Source organism: Dipodomys merriami, unplaced genomic scaffold (assembly GCF_024711535.1).
Source record: "Dipodomys merriami isolate MVZ:Mamm:240054 unplaced genomic scaffold, mDipMer1.0.p SCAF_106, whole genome shotgun sequence".
Lineage (NCBI taxonomy): Eukaryota > Metazoa > Chordata > Mammalia > Rodentia > Heteromyidae > Dipodomys > Dipodomys merriami.
The window spans coordinates 3,989,549-4,011,280 of NW_027202338.1; the positions used below are offsets into that span (position 1 = coordinate 3,989,549).

Here is a 21,732-nt window from a genome sequence, read left to right on the forward strand (position 1 = left end):
CTCAAGGCTAGCGCTCTACCACTTGAGCCACAGCGCCACTTCTGGCTTTTTTCTTTTTTGCTTATGTGGTGCTGAGGAATCGAACCCAGGGCCTCACGCATGCAAGGCAAGCGCTCTACCACTGAGCCACCTTCCCAGCCCTAAAAAATGTTTTTATTGTTATTATAAAGGTGATGTACAGAGGAGATAGTTTGGTAACCCTTTTTAGAGAACGCACATTAAAATTACAATTTAGAATTCAGTCCTCATGCTCAATGCACTTTGTTCAGGGGCTACACGGGCTGGAGTGGAGGGCGAACATATTGGGCAGCAAAGGTTTCCCTCATTGCAGAAAGTTCCAGAAGGCAATGCTGCCAACCTAGAGTGCAGTCTTCTCTCTCTTTTTTTTTTTTTTTTTTGTTGTTGCTCCAGTCCTGGGTCTTGAACTCAGAGTCTGGGTGCTGTCCCTAACCTTTTTTTGTTCAAGGCTGGTGGAGCCACAGTTCCACGTCTGGCTTTTTGGTGGTTAATTGGACATAAGAGTCTCACAGACTTTTCTGCCTGGGCTGGCTTCCCCACAGATCTAGGACTCCTGAGTGGCTGGAATTCCAGGGGTGAGCCCCACACCTCCGGCTCTGGATCTCCCTCTTGGCCCTGGTCCCGCGATCCTGGGGTGCAACGTGGAGAGGCGGGAACAGGTCCGAAGGCAGCTTTGCCGAGCCCCCACCGCAGCGCCTCCAGCTGTCCCTAGGGGGCGCAGCGTCCCCGGAAGCTCTGTCGGAGAGCGAAGCAGAAGAAGGAACGCGCTGTACGCAGGCGCACGGTGGATCTTGCCCCCCCGCCCCCACCCGGCCGGCCGCTTGCCATTGGTTCCCTTGTCTGAGGCGCGGTGAGGGCGGAGTGCGCAGGCGCAGCACTGACGTCATATGTGTGCCGGAAGTCGGTGCATCCGCGCCGCAGCGGAGAGGTGAGGGGCGTGGCGCGCGCGGGGTGGCGGTGGCGGTGGTGCCGCCGTCCGGTTGGTTAGGGGGAGCTGGGCGTCCACCGGAGAGTGGGTGAAGGAAACCCCGAGAGAAAGAGGAATGTGCGCTGGTGGCTCACGACTGTAATCCTGGCTACTCAGGAGGTTGAGATCTGAGGAACAGGGTTCGAATCCAGTGCGGGCAAGGAAGACCAAAAAAGCCAAAAAAGTGGAATTGTGGCGCAAGCGCCAGCCTCGAGCAGAAACAGCTCAGCGTCCAGGCCCGAGTTCAAGCCCCAGCACCCATAGAGGCTGGGTTTGGTGGCAAGCCCCTGTCATTGTCCTGGTCGCCTGGACAGAAATGTGAGACCCTGCTTGAAAAACTAAGTGAGGGCGGAGTTGTGTTTGGCTCAAGAGGTAGAGCACAAGGCCCTGGGTTCAAACCCCAGTACTGGCAAAAAAAAAAAAAAAAGGAAAAAAGAAAAAGAATGATAAACTTCCCGTCAGAAAATTGCTGTTACAATTGTATATGTTTTGTTTGGTGCTGTTCAAACTCAGGGCCTGGGTGCTGTCCCTGAGTTTTTTCTTTCTTTCTTTCTTTTTTTTTTTTTTTTTGCCTAAGGCTGGAGTTCTACCACTTGAGCCAGAGCTCCACTTCTAGCATTTTGTCAGTAAATTGGAGATAAGAATCTTAGGGACTTTCCTGCCCCGACTGGCTTCCAACCGTGATATTCAGAGCTCACTCAGTCTCCTGAGTAGCTAGGATTACAGGTTGAGCCACCAGTACCCAGCTCTTTTTTTTTTGTTTTTGGGTCCAGTCGTGGGGTCTGAACTCGGCCTGGGCGCTGCCCTTCAGCTCTTCAGCTCAAGGCTAGCACTCTACCACTTGAGCCACAGTGCCACTTCCTGCTTTTTTCTTTTTGCTTATGTGGTGCTGAGGAATCAAACCCAGGGCCTCAGACATGTAAGGCAAGCACTCTACCACTGAGCCACCTTCCCAGCCCAGTACCCAGCTCTGTATACTCTACTAGTTCCATCTTTCAATTTTTTTTGGACTGGGAATATAGATCATAAATGCTTTGTGAACCCTGAGTTCCATCCCCAGGAAACACAGCAAAGCATCCTGTGACCGAAGCCAAGAGGTGGAGGGTTGGAAGGAACTAAGCCTTGAGCACTAAGCCACATGGCCACACTTCTCCTGCCTCCCACGATCACTCCCAGTGCCCCACATACAGGCTTTTTCCCTGGGTCAGATTGCCTGGAAGCCTGATAGAGTCAGCTTCAGGTTTCCATCTAGCTAGTCTAGTAACTAGATAAACCCAGAGCTCTGCTCTCCTGGTAACTGGAGTGTAAAAGGCACAGAGGGGCCCTGATTGGCCCTAATTGGGTCATGTGTCCACTCCTCTGACCAATCCTAGAGCAAAAGTGGAATGTTGTACCATGATTGGTCAGGCCTTCCTCCAATCAATACTGGTTGTATGAGGCCCTTGTCAGCAGATCCTTGAGGATCTCCAAGGGGGACAGAAAAGGCAGGAATGTACCAGGCAGGGCACTGTGTACCTAAGGCTTGCATGTTAAGTGTTCCTTTCATCTCAAGGGGCTTCCAGTGCTGGCAAGCTCAGTGGACAGTTCCCATCTGATCCCACCTCCTGTGGCTCTGCTGTCACTCATGAAGGGTTCTCTCATTGATTGGTCAGGTGATCTATTCACTTCCTTTATGGCTCAGGCCACATCCTTCCCCAACTCCTAAGTCTGGGCTTCCTTGATCCCAGCCCAGTCTCTTGAGTGGCCCAGGGTAGGAGGTGTGACTTGTATGAGCCGGGCCATCTGTGAGAGCTCGGGTTTATTCCTAATCCAGTGTTTGAGAAGGCAAAGCTTTTGGCAAATGAATGTCCTCTGCTCTCTTCCTGACACATCCAGGGTCCCCAAAGCCAGGACACACCTGTGTCCCTCCCAGAGTCGTGAAGAGCCTTGTGTGTTACCAGCTTGACCAGGCTGCTGGCAGCCCACTTTCACCTGCGATCCTATGCCAGGGAAGAGGAGGGGAATTTGCTCTTTGAAGAGGAAAGTAGGCCGGGCCTCTTAACTGCTGAAGGTGACATGGTGACTGGAACTGAGGCCAGCTGGGGACAGCATTGTGATTAGCACCATGCCCTCCCCGGGGACAAGGGAGGGGCGGGACCGCCGAGACCGCCACCGGGCTCCTAGTGCCAAAGAAGCCCCTGAGAAGTGGGACTGGAATTGTCCAGAAACCCGGGGCCTCTTAGAGGACACTTTCTTCGGTGATGGGGGTTGTATCCGTCGGGGCTCAGAGGACTGCCAGAAGTTCTGGACCTTCTTTGAGCGTCTGCAGAGGTACCAGAGTCTCAGGCCATCCAGGAAGGAGGAGACGGAGCCTGGATCTCCCCCACATGGCCTCCCAGCCCTGGCCGACCTCCCTCGCACTTACGACCCCCGCTACCGCATCAACCTGTCCATCCTTGGCCCCGACCCCAGGGGCTCTCGGGGGCTGGCCACTCGCCTGCCTCCGGAGAGGGTGTCTGAGTTCCGCCGGGCTCTCTTGCATTACCTGGACTTCGGCCAGAAGCAGGCGTTCGCGCGGCTGGCCAAGCTTCAGCGGGAGCGCGCAGCTCTTCCCATCGCCCAGTACGGGCGCCGCCTGCTGCAGACGCTGGCGGAGCACCAGGTGGTGGTGGTGGCTGGGGACACAGGCTGTGGCAAGTCCACGCAGGTGCCCCAGTACCTGCTGGCAGCCGGCTTCAGTCATGTGGCGTGCACTCAGCCCCGGCGAATCGCCTGCATCTCCTTGGCCAAGCGTGTGGCCTTCGAGAGCCTCAGTCAGTATGGCTCACAGGTGAGCGGGACAGGGTGTAGTATTGCAGCCAAAGCACAGGCCATTTAAGGCTTGTCAGTCCTCTAAGCATCCCAGTGACTCAAGCCTGTATTCCCAGATAATCAGGAGGCAGAGGTTAGGAGGATTGTGGTTGGAGGCCAGCCCAGAATGCACTGGAGGTGGGGATCTGGTGTCCAGGCCCGAGGTCTGCTCCTCCTCATTGACCTCCTTCTTCCTACCCTAGGTCGGCTACCAGATCCGCTTTGAAAGCACTCGGTCGTCGGCCACAAAGATCGTGTTCCTGACGGTGGGGCTGCTCCTCCGGCAGATCCAACGGGAGCCCAGCTTGCCTCAGTACCAGGTCCTCATCGTGGATGAAGTCCATGAGCGCCACCTCCACAGTGACTTCCTGTTGGGGGTCCTCCACCGCCTGCTGCCCAGGAGGCCTGATCTCAAGGTCATCCTCATGTCGGCCACCATCAACATCGAGCTCTTCTCCAGCTACTTTGGCCACGCCCCTGTGGTGCAGGTGCCGGGCCGGCTCTTCCCCATCACGGTGCGTGGACACCCGCAGCACGGGGGGTTCATCTTGGGGCCTGGCAGTGAGCCGTGCCCTCTTTTTATTTATTTTTGTCAGATGTGGGGCTTGAACTCTGGGCCTGGACACTGTCTCTGAGTTCTTCAGCTCAAGGCGAGCGCTCTACCATTTGAGCCACAGCGCCACTTGCGGTTTTCTGGTGGTTCATTGGAGATAAGAGTCTCACAGGGACTTTTCTGCCCAGGCTGGCTTCAAACCACGGTCCTCAGATCTCAGCCTCCTGAGTAGCTAGGATTCCAGGCGTGAGCCACCGGTGCCCAGCTTAAGCTTTCACTTTTATTTTTTTGGTACATTTACTCCAAACTAGGTAGAGGCAGGATAGGCAGTTTGGGGGTGAAGGCCGAGTCACTGTAACAAAGAAAACACTAGAAGGCTCATCTGTGTGGATGCCGATTGCTTTTCTTGGCTGATGGTGGAGCTGGGTGGGGGTCCCAGCACCCTCAGGCTCCTCCTCCCCAGTGGTGTCCGGCCACTCACCACCCCCCCGGCTGCCTCTGCCCCCTGTGGGGCCACCTTGGTCTCAAGCGCACCCCTGCGTGGGGCTGTCCGCTCTCAGGTTGTGTACCAGCCACAGGAGGCAGAGCCCGCGACGTCCAAGTCAGAGAAGCTGGACCCTCGGCCTTTCCTGAGGGTGCTGGAGACCATCGACAACAAGTACCCCCCTGAAGAACGGGGGGACCTGCTGGTCTTCCTTAGCGGCATGGCGGAGATCAGCTCGGTGCTGGAGGCCGCTCAGACCTACGCCAGCCACACCCAGCGCTGGATAGTGCTGCCGCTGCACAGCGCCCTGTCTGTGGCCGACCAGGACAAGGTACCCACAGGAGCCCGGCAGAGCAAGACACATGGGGAACAGGCGGAGGGGCTGAGGGGCTGCTGGCACACCCAGCGGTGTGCCAGTATAGATGCCCTTGCCACCCAGTGGGAGGGCATGGCGGCTGGCAGGCTGCGCCGTTGTGGAGTCAGAAGGGCTTGTACAAAGGGCCTGTGGCCAGCAAGGTGGTATTTGGGAGATAACAGGCTGTGGCTGGGTACAGAGTAAGTCTGGAGGGATAGGGGGTGGGGCTAAGCCACAAGGGGCCCTAAAGACCCCAGGATGGGGCCTGGGAGCAAGAAAGGGGGGTACACCTTGTGCTATAGCAGATCTCGGGCTACCATAGGAGAGCTGGGCGGCAGGTAAGGGACTGTGGGTCAGAGTGCAGAGGGGAAGCCGTGCGGGTGGGGGAGACCGGGAGAGGGGCTGGGTTTCAGGAAAGGCACGGGGGAGGGCGATTCAACAAATGTTTGAGCTCTTATGGGGACTGAGGTGAGGTGGGTCCTGAGGTGCATGGGGGGTGGGGGGGGCCACATCAGGAGGCCAATGCAAACAGGTGAGTCAGTGCCACCCCCTCCTGTCCCACAGGTGTTCGACGTGGCGCCCCCTGGAGTCCGGAAATGCATTCTCTCAACCAACATTGCCGAGACCTCGGTCACCATCGATGGGATCCGCTTCGTAGTGGATTCTGGTAAGGCCTGCCTGGCCCCCACTCAGGACCTTGGGAGGTGTGGGAGGCTCGGGGGAGGGGGCGGGGGCTTGGGGTCTGCTATGCGCAGAGGAGGCAGCCTGTCATGGTAGCAGCTGGGCCTCAGCAAAGCCACCGACGCACGCCTTCACCCATGAGCCTTTGTGGGACACCTGGAGCTGGTGCAGTTAGCCAGGGCGGGAGAGAGGGCAGTGGGCATGGTGCCTCCCTTCCCCCCTCCAGAGCGTGGGTGATGTGATTGGCTCTCAGCGCCTCCCTCTGCCCACCCAGGGAAGGTGAAAGAGATGAGCTACGACCCACAGGCCAAGCTGCAGCGGCTGCAGGAGTTCTGGATCAGCCAGGCCAGCGCCGAGCAGCGCAAGGGCCGCGCAGGCCGCACAGGCCCCGGCGTCTGCTACCGCCTCTACGCCGAGTCCGACTACGACGCCTTCACCCCCTACCCTGTGCCCGAGATCCGAAGGGTAGCTCTGGACACGCTGGTGCTGCAGGTGACGCAGGCAGGGAGGGTTGGGACAGCCACGAGGGGCCCCAGGGCCGCCCGCACCAGCAGATAGCACCACAGGCAGGGCCCAGGACTCCCCGCAACTGTGGTTGTTCCAGGCTTAGATCTGTGTGATCCTCCACTGTCAGGGTGAGGAAGGATGTGCTGGACAGACAGACAGACAGACAGCTTGCTCCCCTGACCTGCTGCTGGCTGACGGAGCTTGAAAGGCCAAGTTCTGAGTTCGATTCTGAGCATGCCCACCATGCTCCACAAGTAGTTCGCATCCTCCCTGATCCTGGGGGTGTCTGTCCTTATTCCAGATGAAGAGCATGAGTGTGGGGGACCCCCGAACCTTCCCTTTCATCGAGCCCCCTCCACCAGCCAGCCTGGAAACCGCCATCCTCTACCTCCGAGACCAGGGGGCCCTGGACAGCTCAGAGGCCCTCACCCCCATCGGGTGCCTGCTGGCCCAGCTGCCTGTGGACGTGGTGATAGGTGAGGCCCGCCCCCTCCAGAGGGCACCCAGTTCTAACCTGAGCCTTCCCTGATCCCTGAGACCCATTCCCCAGTGCTCTGTGCCTAGGGCTGGGGTACAGCAGTAGATAAGAGACCCACATTCGCTTTTGGGGGACAGCCCCTAGCTGGGAGGGGGCAAGAATGAATGAGGCTGGATGGTGCAGGGAGAGCAGGTGGGAACCCACTCTAGCATCTGAGGCCTGCAGCCCGTGTGCTGGACCATGGGGAAGTGGCAAACAGGCATTGGAGGCAAAGGGTACAGGTGCAAAGGCCCTGTGGTGGGAACCTGCCTGGTGTCTTTGGGAGTGAGGAAGGGTCTTGTGACTGAGCACAGTGAGAGGGAGGGGAGAAGTTAAGCGTTTGCTGAGCTCCTGCTCCAGCACTATTCTAGGCACCGATGATGCACGGCAAAAGCACTCAGTTCTCCCCTCCTGGAGCTTCTGAATTGGGGGCCAGGACGGGGAGGGGAGGCAAACAGCAAGGCACAGAGCCCGTGGCTGGGACAGAGCCAGTACGAAGTGCTGGGGTCAGGCCGGGCAGGAGGGGCCAGGCTGGCACAGCAGGAGCCACTTCCGGCCTGAGCCTGGCTTCACCAACCCCCCTTTATTGGGTGGGGCCCCTGACAGGCGTGGGAACAGGGTGTCTGCAGTGAGTCACACATGTGTCACGAGACCTTGTCACCGGGCAGGCCAGCGGGACGGGGTGACCTGGAGGGCTGCATCACGCCAGGGGGGTCTCTGTTCCTAGCGGTCTCCTCTCCATCCCGCTCCCCTCCCTCCTGCCCCGCTCGCCCATCACCCCGGAGGAGATGGAGGTGCACTGAGGAGCACTGGGAAGGAAAAGCAGGCCCAAGGCGGGAGCACTGGGGGAGGTGGTCAGTGGGGGAGTGGCTCTATACAAGGTGTCCCAGATATCTAGGAGGTGGGTGCTGCCCATCTTCAACCACAGATGGGGAAACTGAGGCTCTTGCCAAGGCCACGTGACCAGAAAGCTCAGCACAGGGGCTCTGAATCTACCCATCTGGCCCAGTAGGCCTTCTGTGGACCGTTGATTGGCGGAGGCAGCCCCGGGTGGGCGGGCCCACGGGTGCCCCGGCCTCACCCCCCAGCACCTGTGCACGCAGGGAAGATGCTGATCCTGGGAGCCATGTTCAGCCTGGCGGAGCCGGTGCTCACCGTAGCTGCGGCCCTCAGCGTCCAGTCGCCCTTCACCCGCAGCGCCCAGGGCAGCCTGGAGTGCGCAGCTGCCCGGAGGCCCCTGGAGAGTGACCAGGGCGACCCCTTCACACTTTTCAACGTCTTCAACGCCTGGGTGCAGGTGAGGGGTGGGGGGTGAGGGGAGAGGGGGAGGCTGGGCCCAGCTGTCTGTCCGCCCCACCTGTCCATCTGTCCGTCTGTCGGTCATTACACCCAAGGTCAGGGCCCGTGGCTCCTCTAAGTGGCTACACCCGGCCCCGTGTCTACCATCTGAGCTCAGTGCAGGGGTGAGGACTCCCCCGGAGTTCCAGCTGGCCAGCGCTGACCCCCCCCCTCCCCCAGGTGAAGTCTGAGCGCGGCGGGAACTCGCGCCGCTGGTGCCGCCGGCGCGGCGTGGAGGAGCAGCGCCTGTATGAGATGGCCAACCTGCGGCGCCAGTTCAAGGTGCGGAGGGGGACGCGGCCCAGCTGGGGGCTCCCCTCCCCCCCCCCCCCCCCCCCCCCCCCGCTGCTGGGACTCCCTATGTGCGCAGGGGTCCCCGCATGAAATGGTGACAGGGAAGCAGGGAGGGTGGCAGCCATCCCCCAGCCTGTCTCCTTGTGGCTCCCCCCCCCACCCAGGAGCTGCTGGAGGACCACGGGCTGCTGGCCGGGGCCCCGGCGCCCCCCAGGGACGGCAGCAGCCGGCTGCAGGAGCGGCGGGAGCGGCGGGCGCTGCAGCAGCTGAAGCGGCAGCACGAGGAGGGCGCGGGCCGCGGGCGGAAGGTGCTGCGGCTGCGCGAGGACCGGGCGGCGGGCTCCAGCGACGAGGACGACCCTGCGGGCCCCCGGGCCCCCGACGGCGGCGTGGACATCCAGGTTGGCTGGGTGCAAGGGGGACTGGCGGGCCGCCTCCCGGGACAGGCACGGCCCCCTCACACAGCGCCCCCTGCAGGACGTGAAGTTCAAGCTCCGCCACAACCTGGCGCAGCTGCAGGTGGCAGCCAGCGCGGCCCAGGACCTGAGCGGCGAGCGCCTGGTACTGCTCAAGCTGCTGCTGACCCGGGGCCTCTACCCGCAGCTGGCTGTGCCCGACGCCTTCAACAGCGGCCGCAAGGACTCTGACCAGGTGGGGCCTCTGAGCACCTCAGTCCCAGCCCGTACCCCAACTCAAGCGCCATGTGGGGAATGGACAGCCGGTCCCCAGGGGAAAAGGCCCGAGGGCTTCCTGGAGGAGGGGCCTGGCCAGGAGGTTGGGGACGGGGCTGGGCATCAGGCAGCGGGCCACGGGCTGCGGGCCCACCGGCCGCCCCAGCACTTGTCTCTGGCCTCTACAGATTTTCCACACCCAGGCCAAGCAGGGCGCCGTGCTGCACCCCACCTGCGTCTTCGCCAGCAGCCCCGAGGTGCTGCACGCCCAGGAGCTAGAAGCCCCAGACCAGGGGAGCCGAGGTGAGGGCTGGGGCAGTAAGCCAGCCCTGGCCACGGGCTCCTGGGCCCCCTGCATGCCCCCTGCCCCCCTTGTGGGCTCCCCCATCTCATGTGTGAGCAGAGCCGTGCTCTGCCTACCACCTTGCTTTCCCTTTGTGTTTGGAGTTTTGAACATCTAGACAAGGCCTTGGCGCCCCACCTGCTCAGCCCCTGTTCCTTAGGGTCCTCCCCTCTCCTTCCTGTTGGAGCACCCTTCCTTCCCTCCCTCCCTTCCTTTCTTCCTTCCTTTTTTTTTTTTTTTTTGTTGGTCGTGGGAACTGAACTCGGGACCTTGAGCTCTTCAGCTCAAGGATAGCGCTCTACCACTTGAGCCACAGTGCCACTTCTGCTTCTCTGGTGGTTGATAGGAGTCTCATGGACTTCCTGCTCTGGCTGGCTTTGAACCGCAATCCTCAGATCTCTACCTCCTGAGTGGCTAAGATTACAGGCATGAGCCACCCATGGCTGGCTTCTTCCTTTCTTTTAAATTTTATTTTGTGGGAGGTGGTGCTGTGGCTCAAGTGGCAGAGCTCGTCTTGAGCTGAAGAGCTCAAGGGCAGCGCTCAGGCCCAGAGTTCAAGCCCCGTGACCAACCAAAAAAAAAAACCACATAAATTATTTTGTGTTTGGCTGGACAGTGTGGAGCACGTGCAGACACCGTGTCACTATGGGTAGCCAGGGCTGTACTGCATCACCGCCGTGCCAGCCAGCACCTATAGCCCGTCGCAGCCTGCCCGTGGCACTGCCGGTGCTGAGTGGACGTGTGGAGTCACCAGGGCAGGACAGGCCTGGGGGTGGTGCTGCTGCGGGAGGGGAGGTGGCCTGAGCTGCCCTCGGCCTTTCAGATGTCCGGGACAAGATGAGCCGCTCACACCAGCTCCTCACCTTCGTCTCCCTGCTGGAGACCAACAAGCCCTACCTGGTCAACTGCGTCCGTGTCCCTGCCCTCCAGGTGGGTTTCTGCGCAGGCGCCAGGATGGGGCTGGCCCTGAGTTAAGCCCTGTGGTAGAGGTGCAGGGAGGGGATTGGAGCACAGGGGAGAGGTGGAGAGGGAACCATTTCTGATAGGGTGTGAGGCACTAAGGCCAGCCATACCTGGGAGGCACACCCTGGGACAGGGCCATGGCAGAGGGACCCAGCAGGTGCAAAGGCCCTGAGGCCTCTTTTTCTGAGGGAGATCAGGAAAGCGCCCTGGTGCTCGTAGGCCTCTGGCTTCTGATGGCCCTGTGATGGAGTGTCTTGGCTGAGCTTGCACACTGCTGTGTGTGCATGTGTGTGAACAACACAGAGAATCCAGGAGAGGCCATCCCACACTCTGCAGGCAGGGAGGGCGGGCAGATCCCTGCTAGAGGGAGGCTAAGTGTTCCAGAGGTAGGTGGGCGGGCATCCGCTGAGCCCTTCACCCCTTTACCCAGTGCTGAGCCAGCCCCACCCGGGTGGGATGGGTGGCCAGGTCCACCCATCTCACAGGACACCCCAAAGCTGAGCAGGACCCCAGGCTAACACTGGGGGAGTGGGGTCTCTGCTCCTGGGACTCGGAGCTTGCTTGGACTTCAGACCCAGCCTGATTGGATCCCTCCATGTCCCCCCTCCCCCAGTCCCTCCTGCTGCTCAGCCGCTCTCTGGACACCAGTGGTGACTGCTCCCGCCTGGTGGCCGACGGCTGGCTGGAGCTGCGGCTGGCGGACAGTGAGAGTGCCGTCCGGCTCCTGGCAACCTCCCTGAAGCTGCGAGCCCGCTGGGAAAGTGCCCTGGACCAGCAGCTGGCACGCCAGGCCCGGCGGCGGCAGCGGCAAAGCCCTGAGGAAGAGGAAGAGGAAGAGAGGCTGCCGATCCACAGCAAGGAGGTGGCCGCCCTGGGCAGGGAGCTGCTGCAGTTCATGGCTTCCAAGGTACCACAGCTAGAGAGATTGGGTGACTTGTCCAGGGTCACACAGCCAGTTGGGGACCCCAGGAGCCTGGTCCAGAAGCAGCAGCACAACACGTCACCTGCAGTCACTGAGCGCCTCCTGCCGGTGCGCCTCACGCTGCCGCCACCGCACGCGCAGGATGCGTGGGAGGAACTGAACTGAGCAGGCGCAAACCTCGTCCCCTTCTCACAGAGAGCCTGGCTCCTGAGTGGGTGGGCCAGACCGGCGCAATCCAGGCTGACTTCTTGGAGAAGGAGAGGAGCGTAAGAAAAAAGGGCAGAACCCAGTGAGTCAGGAAAAGGGGAACAAAGCTGATGTCCCTTGGTGGAGTGGATGGCCAGACTGGATCCGGCCGTGGTCCTCCAGCGACAGGAGGCAGAGACCAGGGAAGGCAGTTGAGGGAGGGATGGGTATGGAGGCCTGAGTGTGCGTGGGGAACTTGTGAGCGGCTTCATGAGTTGATTCTCATAATGAAATTGCTGTGGGGCTTCAGGTATCGGTGGATCTAGGTGCTCTGCTCTCTGTCCTCTGTAGGTTCCCTACAGCCTGCGGCGGCTCACAGGCCTTGAGATCCAGAACCTCTATGTGGGACCCCAGACGGTCACAACCGCCCCTAGTCTCCCTGGTCTCTTTGGAGACTCCACCCTGTCCCCCCACCCCACCAAAGGGGGCTACGTGGTCACTGACTTCCTCACCTACAACTGCCTTGTGGTGAGCACCAACCCTGCCTCAGCCCCCTCAGCCCTCTGCCCTGGAGGTGGGGTTTTCTAGGCCCCCACCCCTGCTCCCACCCTGAAACTGACCCCTCCCCACGGGTCCTGGGAGGGGTTCAGGTGGGGAGGCCCAGGCCCTAGCTCATGGCCTCCTGTCACTGGTCCCCACGCAGAGCGACACAGACCTGTACAGTGACTGTCTGCGCACCTTCTGGACCTGCCCGCACTGCGGCCTGCACCTGCCGCTCACGCCGTTGGAGCGCATTGCCCACGAGAACACCTGTGCCCAGGCCCCACAGGAGGATGGCGCAGGTCAGGACCGGCCGTGTCAGCTGTGTGCCCCGGCGTCCACCCTGATGCCACCTGGCTTTGTCAGGAAAGCACCCCCCTACACACACACCCTTGCTTGCCACTTTCTCCTTATACCCCGGCACCCTCTTTGTCACCCTGGCCTAGTCTCCTGTCCTGCCACCCAGAGGGTCACAGCACCTTCAAGCCTGTCCCCTGGGACTCCCTGGGCAAAGACACATTCCCTATGGGCCTGAGCCCAGGGGCCAGGGTGGAGTGGGGGGGGGGACCGCGCAGTGCAGAGCAGCCTCTGAAGCCGCCCTTCCTCCACAGAGGCAGAAGAAGCCCCCGCACCCATCCAGAAGGCATCCGCCCTGCAGAGGCCCTACCACTGCGACACCTGCGGCCAGGACTTCCTGTTCTCCCCCACTGAGGCCCTGCGGCACCGGCGGCAGCACCTGTGAGCCCCACAGCCCACAGCCACCACTGGTGTGGGTGTGCCTATGCAAATATACACAGACTGCGCCTGTGATCCTCAGGGGCCCACCCACAGTGTGGGTGTGGCCAGCCAAATATACATCAGCAGCACCTGTGAGCCCTGCTGCCCTGCCCTTGGCGTAGGTGTGATTATGCAAATGAATCCATCTGACTACCTTGGGAGCCTGTTCCACCAGCTGGGCAGTGCAGCAGCTCTACTTCTCCCTCTCCCCTCCCGCTTTTCCCTTCCCTTCTCTCCCATTGTGAGGCCTGCATTTGCCCATCCATATGGGTTGCTTTGGAATAATTTCATTTTTATGGCTATGTGGACTGTGAGTGTACAAACCAAATGAGAGCTACACAAATATGGGAGGGAGGGCTGGGAAGGTGGCTCAGTGGTAGAGCGCTTGCCTTGCATGCATGAGGCCCTGGGTTTGATTCCTCAGCACCACATAAGCAGGAAAAAAAAAGCCGGAAGTGGCTCTGTGGCTCAAGTGGTAGAGCGCTAGCCTTGAGCTGAAGAGCTGAGGGACAGCGCCCAGGCCCAGAGTTCAGGCCCCACGACTGGATCCAAAAAAAAAAAAAAAAATATATATATATATATATATGAGGGAGCCCCCAGAGCTGCCCAGCCTAAAATGCCACCCTGCCACACAATGAACTTAGTAACAGTTGATGTTTTGAGCTACCAAGTTTCAGGGAAGCTTGTTACATTGCAATAGGTAACGATATGCGCAGGACAAAGACTAGCAGTTATATTTTGGAGATTCTTGAACCTCAGATGTGTGAGAATTGCAATCTTAGAAGAGACAGCAGGACTCTGGTGACATTGTGTTTTTAAGACTTTATCATTAAAAAAAAAGTAGAAGACATTAGAGAAGAGAGATGAGGGAGGCAAGGGAGTGGTGGGAAGATACCAGAATCTCCCCAAAGATCAGGCCTGGGTGACCCTCCTTCCGCGATAGTCCCAGTGCACCCCCCAATCCCTTCTCTGCCCTGGTGGTGGGGCCCCCAGCCGCCGTCTTCTGCAAACCCTGACCCAGTTCTCAGCTTGGTCCCAAGCACAAAAGCAGAAGAGGGGGGCAGGGCCTGGAGTGTCCCCCATGTCCCAGTGGGGCCCCAGGGAGGTAGGCGTTGAACAAAGAGGCCTTTGGAGTCCTGAAGTTAGAGGGCATGGTGAGGACGGTGAGGACGAGCTAGGTGCAAGGCTGGTGCTCACAATGTGGAGGCTGGGGCCTGTGGCACAGAGAAGGAAAAAAACGGGTTGGGGGTATTGCCCCCACCATCCCAGCAGGGACAGAGGAAGACTTTGCACATGGCTTCCTCTAGGAAGCCCACCCTGAATGGCCACCTGTCTGGGTGGGAATGTGGATTGGTGGTTGGGTGGAACATACAGATGCACAGATGCATGAATGGATGGGAAGGGGTGGACAGGCGAGGGGATGACCCATCTTCCACCAAATCTTAAGAGACCCTTGCCTTTGGGGAATGACCGGAGTCTAGGGAGCCGGCCACTCACCATCTCCTGAATGAGTCCAGCCTCTATAGATAGTGCCATTCTCCTTCCAAGTTCACACTCATCCCCGCCGATCCTGGAGGACAAGAGAGGAGTTGGTGGTATTCCTACCCAAGATATCTGTAACTCCCACCCTTCCTTCACCCGGGATCCCTCTACCAGGATAGACCGAGTCATGTTTTAAGCAGGCGCTGGCCCTTTAAGAAGGTGGTGGTGGGCTGAGTGCGAGAGGCCCACTGAATTATTCCTGGAAGGAGTTGGGGACCAGACTGTGGGCGTGTCTCGGCCCGAGGGCGAGGTCTTACCGGGCTGCCGGACGGTCGGGTGCTGCTGCGGCTGAATCTCCGTGTATCCGGCCGCGGGCTGGCCCTCGGGGCTGAAGCCTGTGCCCTGCCCTGCGGAGGGGGTCAGGGGTGCCGGCTGAGCCCGGGGTGGGGCGGGAGGAGGCAGGACCCACCTCTGATGCCCTGATCACGCCCACCCTGTACCTGTGCGGTTGGACTGATCGATCATGGGCTGCACGATGCGTCTCCGGGCGTTAATGAACCTGGAAGCGGCCGTGGACACGGCACGGGGTGTGAAGACCGAGCCCGGATCCACCGAGAGCATAGGCGGCCGGGGAACGCGCGGCCCGCGGCCTCCTTCAGCACCACGGACAGCGCCGGAGCGGCCCCGCCCTCAGGCTCGGCCCCGCCCACCCGCGGCCGGGCCAGGCTTCGGCCCGGGCCCCGCCCACCCTCGGTCTCGGCCCGGCCCTACTTCGGCCCAGGCCCCACCCACCCTCCGTCTAAGCTCCGCCCGCCGCGGCCCCGGCCCCGCCCATCCTCAGTCCGGGTCCTGGCTCACCAGTTGTTCACTTGCAGAATGGTGAGGCCCGTGTCCTGGGCCAACTGTTTCTTCTGCTCCTCCGAGGGGTACGGGTGCTGCGGCCACCAGCGAGAGTCACCCTCCTGCCAGGCCGCATCTGATCCCCAAGTTCCGGCCTGGTGTGCCGGAGCCCCGGATGGAGCAGCCGGCTGGCTCGGGGCCCAGGTCTGCCCCTGAGTCTCCGAGGCTTTGCCAGAGCCAAGCTCGGGTCATGATCACACCGCAAGCCCCCCTCCCCCGCCGCTTCCAGCTCTTAGGGCCTAATTGGCCAGCTCCCCGAGAGGCCAGCAAGGTGGAGGCTGGCAGCGGAGGCCCTGTGTCAGAGACCCCCTGCTCCTCTCCCATAATCCATCGGCGTCTCCCCCTACCCCGTGACTCGGTCTCTCCGCCCGCTACCTCACTTTGATTGGGACAACCCCATGTCTCCCCATCAGTCTCCCCGGTCTTCATATAGCTAGCTCTCTCCATAAAGCTGTGTGGTGGGGTGGCTGAGGCCACACAACCTGCATTTGAACCCACATCTGGCGGTGTGACTTTGAGCTCATCCCCTGACCCCCCTGGTCTCCAGTCTCCCCATTAGCACAGTGGAAACAATATTGACTCCCTCCTTCACGGGGTACATTGGGATGGGGGGCGGGTGGGGAGCACCTGGCACACAGGTACTGCTGAGGTCTGACCCCTCCCTCCCCCATCTCCCATCTCTGGGGGCCCTCGGGGATCGTGGGCAGCCGCCTCCCTCTCCTCCCTGGGCGTTGGGCTCACCGACAGGTGCTGGAACAACCAGGCTCTCATGATGTTTGTGGCCACCTTGGGAAAGATTCCCCTCTTCTTGTTCCGCCGCCGCTCCTGGTCCAGTTCCTCGTCCTCTCCCCCAGAACTGGGAGAGGCCACACTTGTGTCCAGCCCGTCTCCTAGGGGGAATGATAGGCATACTGCGGTGGATGGTGAAGAGCAGGCCCCAGTCTGTCACCCAAGAAACCACACCTCAGCTGTTTCTATGAAAGTCCTCCTTGGAGTCTAACTTCAATCCTCAAACCCATGTTCCCAGGTTTTCTCTTCACCCCTCAAGTTTCTCACCCTGGTCGCTGGAGTTGTCCCCACTGTGAGAGGCCAGGCCCCCACTGGATGGACCTGGGGTCCCCAGATGTACAGACCCGCTGTCTTCATGGTCTCTGATCCATGTATTATTCTAGAAAACAAGAGAGCTGAACATCAACATCAAGACTTGGGGGAACCATGCTGGTGGCTCACACCTGTAATCCTGGCTACTCAGAGGCTGAGATCCAGGGAGGTCCATGAGGTTTTTATCTCCAATTAACCATCAAAAAGCTGGAAGTGCTGTGGTGGCTCAAGTGGTAGAGTGCCACTCTTGAGCAAAAAGGAAGCGCATTCAGGCCCTGAGTACAAGCCTTAGGAGCAGTGCAAGAATGTGCATGTATGCACACACACATTTTTACTAGATCTCCTCTTTCCTGGCTGTGTGATCTTGGATGAGTCATCTTACCTCTCTGTGCCTGAGTTCTCAACAGGGAAATAGAGCATGAATTGGTATGGTGTGTGTGTGGGGGAGGGGTAGTCAATGAGACTGAGGCCTACAGTGATCACCCTGGGAGCAGAAGTGTTTGAGGATCAGGTGAAGCTGGTGGAGGGCAGCCATGCCCGGCTCCACCCCCACCCCAGCCGACCACATCAGACTCATTAACACTCCTGTAGCAAAGTGGATGAATATTTAACTGAGTGGAATAAATAACGACTATAAATAGTCTCTCATTAGTTCAGGTCAGATTTTGCGGCTAAATGAGTTTGCACCGGACTCAAGGAGAAGAAAAAAATAAATAAGAAGCTCAAATTCCGTGTTTTCCGTGATTGTAGTGTCTCAGGCTTGCATATAAAGGAACTAGGGCTGTGCCTAAGTCTCTGTCTCGGTCTCTGTCTCTTTTATTGGCAATGAACCCAAGGGCCTCAAGTTCTCTGCTGCTTGTTATGCCAAAGCTCTTTTTTGTTTGTTTGTTTTGGCAGTCGTGGGGCTTGAACTCAGGGCCTAGGTGCAAGCCCTCTACCATTTGAGCCACAGCACCACTTCTGGTTTTCTGGTGGTTTATTGGAAATAAGAGTTTTCTACCCGGGGCTTTGAACTGATCCTTGGATCTCAGCCTCCTGAGTAACTAGGATTACATGCGTGAGCCACCAGCGCCTGGCTACTGCAGCCCTATTGTATTTTATTTTCAGGCAGGCTAATTTTACCCCAGCTGGCCTGGAACCCAAGGTCCTCTTGTCTCTGCTTCCCGAGCACTGGGACTACAGACCTGTGTCACAACTCCAGGCTCTGTCCTGACAGTGTCCACTGGCACATTACTGAATGTGACTTGAGTGTGGGTGTTTTCACTTGAGATCCTGGGACACAGTGGCTGTCCCCGGGGAGGGCGTGGCTGCAGGGTGGGTGGTGGTCCTGGAGCCAGGCAGTGGGTGATTGAAGGCCTGTGTTTCTGACCCAGAGCTGCTGTCCGGGTCTGACTTCATGCCATGCTGGGTCACTGCTGGCTGTGTGGAACTGTGTTTGCCTGGCCTGACTGGTCCCTATGGCTTCCCGCTGTCTGTCCACTCCACACAGCTGTATCCTGTGTGGGTGCTGTGATTGTGTCCGGGGTCTTAAGTCAACAAAATTGCAGGGCGAGTGTAACGGAGACTGACTGCCATGTGATCTTGGCATTGGAGGGTTTTATGTATGTATTTTTTTTTTTTGAGACTGATTGTGGTCGGTAGACCAAAATGGTCTTGAACCCTTCATCCTCCTATCTCTATGAATGCTGGGATTACAGGCATGTGTCACCATACCCCCTGTGTGTGTGTGTGTGTGTGTGTGTGTGTGTGTGTGTGTGTGTGTGTGTGTGTGTGTTTGCTGTCCTGGAGTCCAGTGTGACCGTATCTGGGTTTTCCCAGATACCTGGTGTTCTGTGGATCCATTTCCACACTGGGGTGGGGTGGGGGAGGAGGGACGCTGCTGTGTGGCTGCAGTATGTTTGCAGTATGCACAATGCATGCCCCATGGCGGGCCAGGCCCAGCCCCAGTTGCCAGGCAACGTCCAGCGCCCCGCCCACCTGGTCTGGGAAGCCTGTGCAGGAGTAGTCCTCCAGGTCCTCCCTGCAGCCGTCGTCCCGGTCCTCGATGACCAGGTCGATGGGCATCTTCCCCTTGAGGCAGGTGATGTAGCGGTGACAGAAGTTGTCGCACAGGTCGTGGACCTGGGGGGGCACCGGGGTACTGGGGGGGGCACCCAGGGGGCCAGGGCTGGGGTGCACAGGGGCGAGGGGTAAGAGGTGACATGGGGCAGGCCAGAAGCCCTCACCTTCTCCAGCTCCAGCAGGTGGAAGCGAAGCACCTGGATGGCCTGGATCATCTGGGGAGAGAGGGAGACAGAGGAACAGGAAGACAGAGTGACAGACAAGGCCCGAGTGGCAAATGGGGACAGAGTGACAGATGGACAGGGGGACAAAGCAGATGAGGACAATGGGTGTGGAGGAGCCGAGGGCAGAGATGGAGTTAGGGAAAGAAAAGGGCTGAGGTGCATTTATGCAGCGCCAAGCCCTACATGTCACCTGCCCACCCTCTGTGCGGACCCCACCCTACACCAGCAAGCCCCGTTTCCCAGAAGCCTTTGCGAAAAGGCTGGGCGCACAGGGACATCCTCATGGGAGCTTGGAACTCAAGGAAATGGAGAAGCCAACATATGTCTCTCTCCTTCGTCCTCTGCTTCTTCCTCTCTCTCCCTCTCTCTCCTCTTCCCCACCCCACCCTCCCCCATCACAGCCAACGCCAGGGTGTGGAGGGCAGCGGTGGGGATGGCCTGGTCCTCACCAGATTGTCCAGCTCTGGGTTGGAGGAGAACAGTGGCCTCTCGGAGCGGATCTGGGAAGGAACAAGAGGCATCTGATGCGATCCCCTCTCTTGCCCATCGCCCCTCTGGCTCTCCGGCGGCCCTCAAGCAGGGCCACTCACCTGCTTGGCAAAGGCAGCGATGTCCTCATTGAAGGAATCTGAGGAGCAGACATCTCCTCCGGGAGGGGTGCCCAGCCCAGCCCCGGTGCCATCGCGGGGTGAGCAGGTGGCCAGTTCACACTTCTCAAAGACCAGGGCCAGCAGAGGGAAGAGTGGGTGTCTGGAGAGGGAAGCAGAGAGCTTAGGAGGGGTGATGGACTGAGTGGGAGGAGACAAGGGGCCCAGAGAGAAGACTGGGGGATGGAGATGGAGAGAGACAGGCAGAGAGAGGTGGCACATGCCTGTAGTACCAGCACTTGGACACTGAGGCAGGACTTTTTTTTTTTTTTTTTTTTTGGTCAGTTGTGGGGCTTGAACTCTGGATCTGGACACTGTCCCTCAGCTCTTCAGCTCAAGGCGAGCGCTCTACCACTTGAGCCACAGCGCCACCTCCAGTTTTCTGGTGGTTTATTAGAGATAAGAGTCTCAGGGACTTTCCTGCTTGGGGTGGCTTTGAACCGTGATCCTTAGATCTCAGCCTCCTGAGTAGCTAGGATTACAGGCGTGAGCCACTGGCTCCTGGCTTAATGGAGAGACTCTTAAAATCAAGGCCAGCCTTGGGACACACAGTGAAATGGAGAGACAGTCAGAGGGAAGAGGGGTGCCTGGGGACATCATCTGGGCCCCAGATTCACTCACCCATAGATTTCGTCCTTCTCCCTCTTCAACCCTTCGCTGTCCAAGCCTGGGGGTGGGGGCTGGGGAGGCCGATGTGGGCCGTAGGGACCAGAGGCCGGGGGTGCTGTCTGGGGGAAGCCACCCAAGGCTGCCGGGCGGTCCACGAGGCCTGGGTAGTGGGATAGCTCGTCGTACTAGAGGGAAGCAAAAGGAGGAGCTCTGGGGAGTCAGCACCCCAAGATTCAGCCCTCTACCCTGTCACCCACAGACGCTCTCTCTGTCCACAGCCTCCTGTGTTCTATGGAGCTGTCTGCGTGGGTCCTTCCTGCTCCTGTGGCCGGGAGGGGGGGAAAGGGCAAGCGGGACAAGAGGACCCAGAGGAAGAGCCCGAGACCGGTCAGGGGCTCAGGGAGAGAGAGGGTGGAGAGATCTAAAGACCAAGAGACGAGGGAGACAAGGAGAGACAAGAGGGGCCACCTCCCCATTGTTTGTACACAGACACGCACACATGCGCACAGGCTCGCTGGTCACAAGTGTGTCTGTCAGTCATGCACATTGGCATCTTGTCACTCTAACTGCCGCACACCCCTATACTCGCCGCCTCCCCCCAGCCATATACAATCCAGTCACATGTGCACATATGATGATCTACAACAGGTCAGCAGAACCCCCCCACACACACACACATACCCCAGCATGAACGAATGAGACACTGAGCAGAGCTGAGCACCCATTCAGTAACCAGCATCAACCCCCAAACACACGTGGGCCAAGGGCCCCAAAGAGACAGGCCCACGCGCCAGAGCCACAGGGCGCTCTCCAGCACCAGGCCCAGGGCCAGGAAGCCAGGAGGTCCCGAGACCGCGGGACGAGGCCTGGGTGGACTGGGGACCCCCACCCCCGTCTGCCGGGTCTGGCCCCCTCCCTCCCTCTGTCGCTCTCTCTCTCCTCCAACCCCCTCTTGAACTTCTCCAGAACCCCGAAGTTGAATGCGGCTGCTCCCTGCTGCTAGTCGCCCGCCCACCGAATGGGGCCCCCAGCCAAAGTGGGTGTTGCCTCCTCTCCGTCTCCCACCCCCTGACCCGCGCCCCCCCTCTTGGCCCAGTCCCCACCCCTCACCCTGGGTGCGGGTCTCCAAGAGAGGGAGCCTGGGGGGGCAGCAGGGGAAGGGTGAGGGGTTGAAGGGCCTGAGATGGGGACCCCCGGGACCGAGGGTCGGGGGCGCAGGAGCGCGCAGGGAGGAGGGGTCGCCCACCTACCCTCCGGGCCATGGGCTGGAGCCCGGCCTCCCGGCGGCGGAGCCTGGCAGGCCGGGCAGAGGTGGGGCGGGCGGGTCACAGCCCCGGGCTCATCGCGGCCAGTGAAGGCGCAGGCTGGGGTCGCCGCGCCCCGTCTCGACCCCGGCCCGGCCCCGGGGTACAGAAGCGAAGCTGCCCGCGAGGGTAAGATCGGGACCCGGGGCGCGGGCGGGGGCGGCGGCCGGCGGTGCCGGGGCTCCGCGCTCCGCTCCGCGCTCCTCTCCTCTCCCTCTGTGGTCACATCCGGAAGTTCCTCCGCTGAGATGCTTAACCCGCTGTCCGCCGGCCGCCGGCGCGGGAGGAGGGCGGGGCGTGAGAGGGGAGGAGCGTGCGGAGGGCGGAGCGTGAGAGGGGAGGGGCGTGCGGAGGGCGGAGCGTGAGAGGGGAGGGGGTGCAGAGGGCGGAGTGTGAGAGGGGAGGGGCGTGCGGAGGGCGGAGCATAAGAGGGGAGGGGCATGCGAAGGGCGGAGCGTG

The 21,732-nt window shown here is 60.1% G+C and overlaps 2 protein-coding genes across 5 annotated transcripts; one reads left to right on the forward strand and one right to left on the reverse strand.

The window, feature by feature from the left end:
• The first annotated feature begins 902 nt into the window (after positions 1–902).
• On the forward strand, positions 903–13,247 carry LOC138814424 (probable ATP-dependent RNA helicase DHX34). 3 transcript variants are annotated; one of them, XM_070003333.1, is made up of 17 exons: positions 903–946; positions 2,861–3,794; positions 4,018–4,329; positions 4,928–5,182; positions 5,771–5,873; positions 6,162–6,379; positions 6,696–6,870; positions 8,015–8,208; positions 8,430–8,531; positions 8,708–8,944; positions 9,021–9,194; positions 9,403–9,517; positions 10,381–10,487; positions 11,134–11,427; positions 11,980–12,156; positions 12,332–12,470; positions 12,780–13,247. In XM_070003333.1, exons 2-17 carry the CDS (start codon positions 3,090–3,092, stop codon positions 12,908–12,910), a joined length of 3,438 nt encoding a protein of 1,145 aa, XP_069859434.1. In that variant the 5' UTR covers positions 903–946; positions 2,861–3,089; the 3' UTR covers positions 12,911–13,247. The 3 variants fall into 3 exon arrangements, with proteins under 3 accessions (XP_069859434.1, XP_069859439.1, XP_069859436.1); XM_070003338.1 differs by having other exon boundaries at positions 9,418–9,517; XM_070003335.1 differs by lacking the exon at positions 903–946 and adding an exon at positions 1,058–1,303.
• A 505-nt stretch (positions 13,248–13,752) lies between these two features.
• Positions 13,753–21,500, reverse strand: LOC138814452 (homeobox protein Meis3). Of its 2 annotated transcripts, none has more exons than XM_070003353.1 (13): positions 21,220–21,500; positions 19,982–20,154; positions 19,304–19,463; positions 19,163–19,213; positions 18,654–18,704; positions 18,406–18,498; positions 16,384–16,495; positions 16,069–16,217; positions 15,286–15,362; positions 14,928–14,986; positions 14,745–14,834; positions 14,443–14,515; positions 13,753–14,159 (listed from the first exon to the last, which is right to left on the reverse strand). In XM_070003353.1, exons 1-12 carry the CDS (start codon positions 21,229–21,231, stop codon positions 14,466–14,468), a joined length of 1,077 nt encoding a protein of 358 aa, XP_069859454.1. In that variant the 5' UTR covers positions 21,232–21,500; the 3' UTR covers positions 13,753–14,159; positions 14,443–14,465. The 2 variants fall into 2 exon arrangements, with proteins under 2 accessions (XP_069859454.1, XP_069859448.1); XM_070003347.1 differs by having other exon boundaries at positions 18,406–18,549.
• Positions 21,501–21,732: the final 232 nt, after the last annotated feature.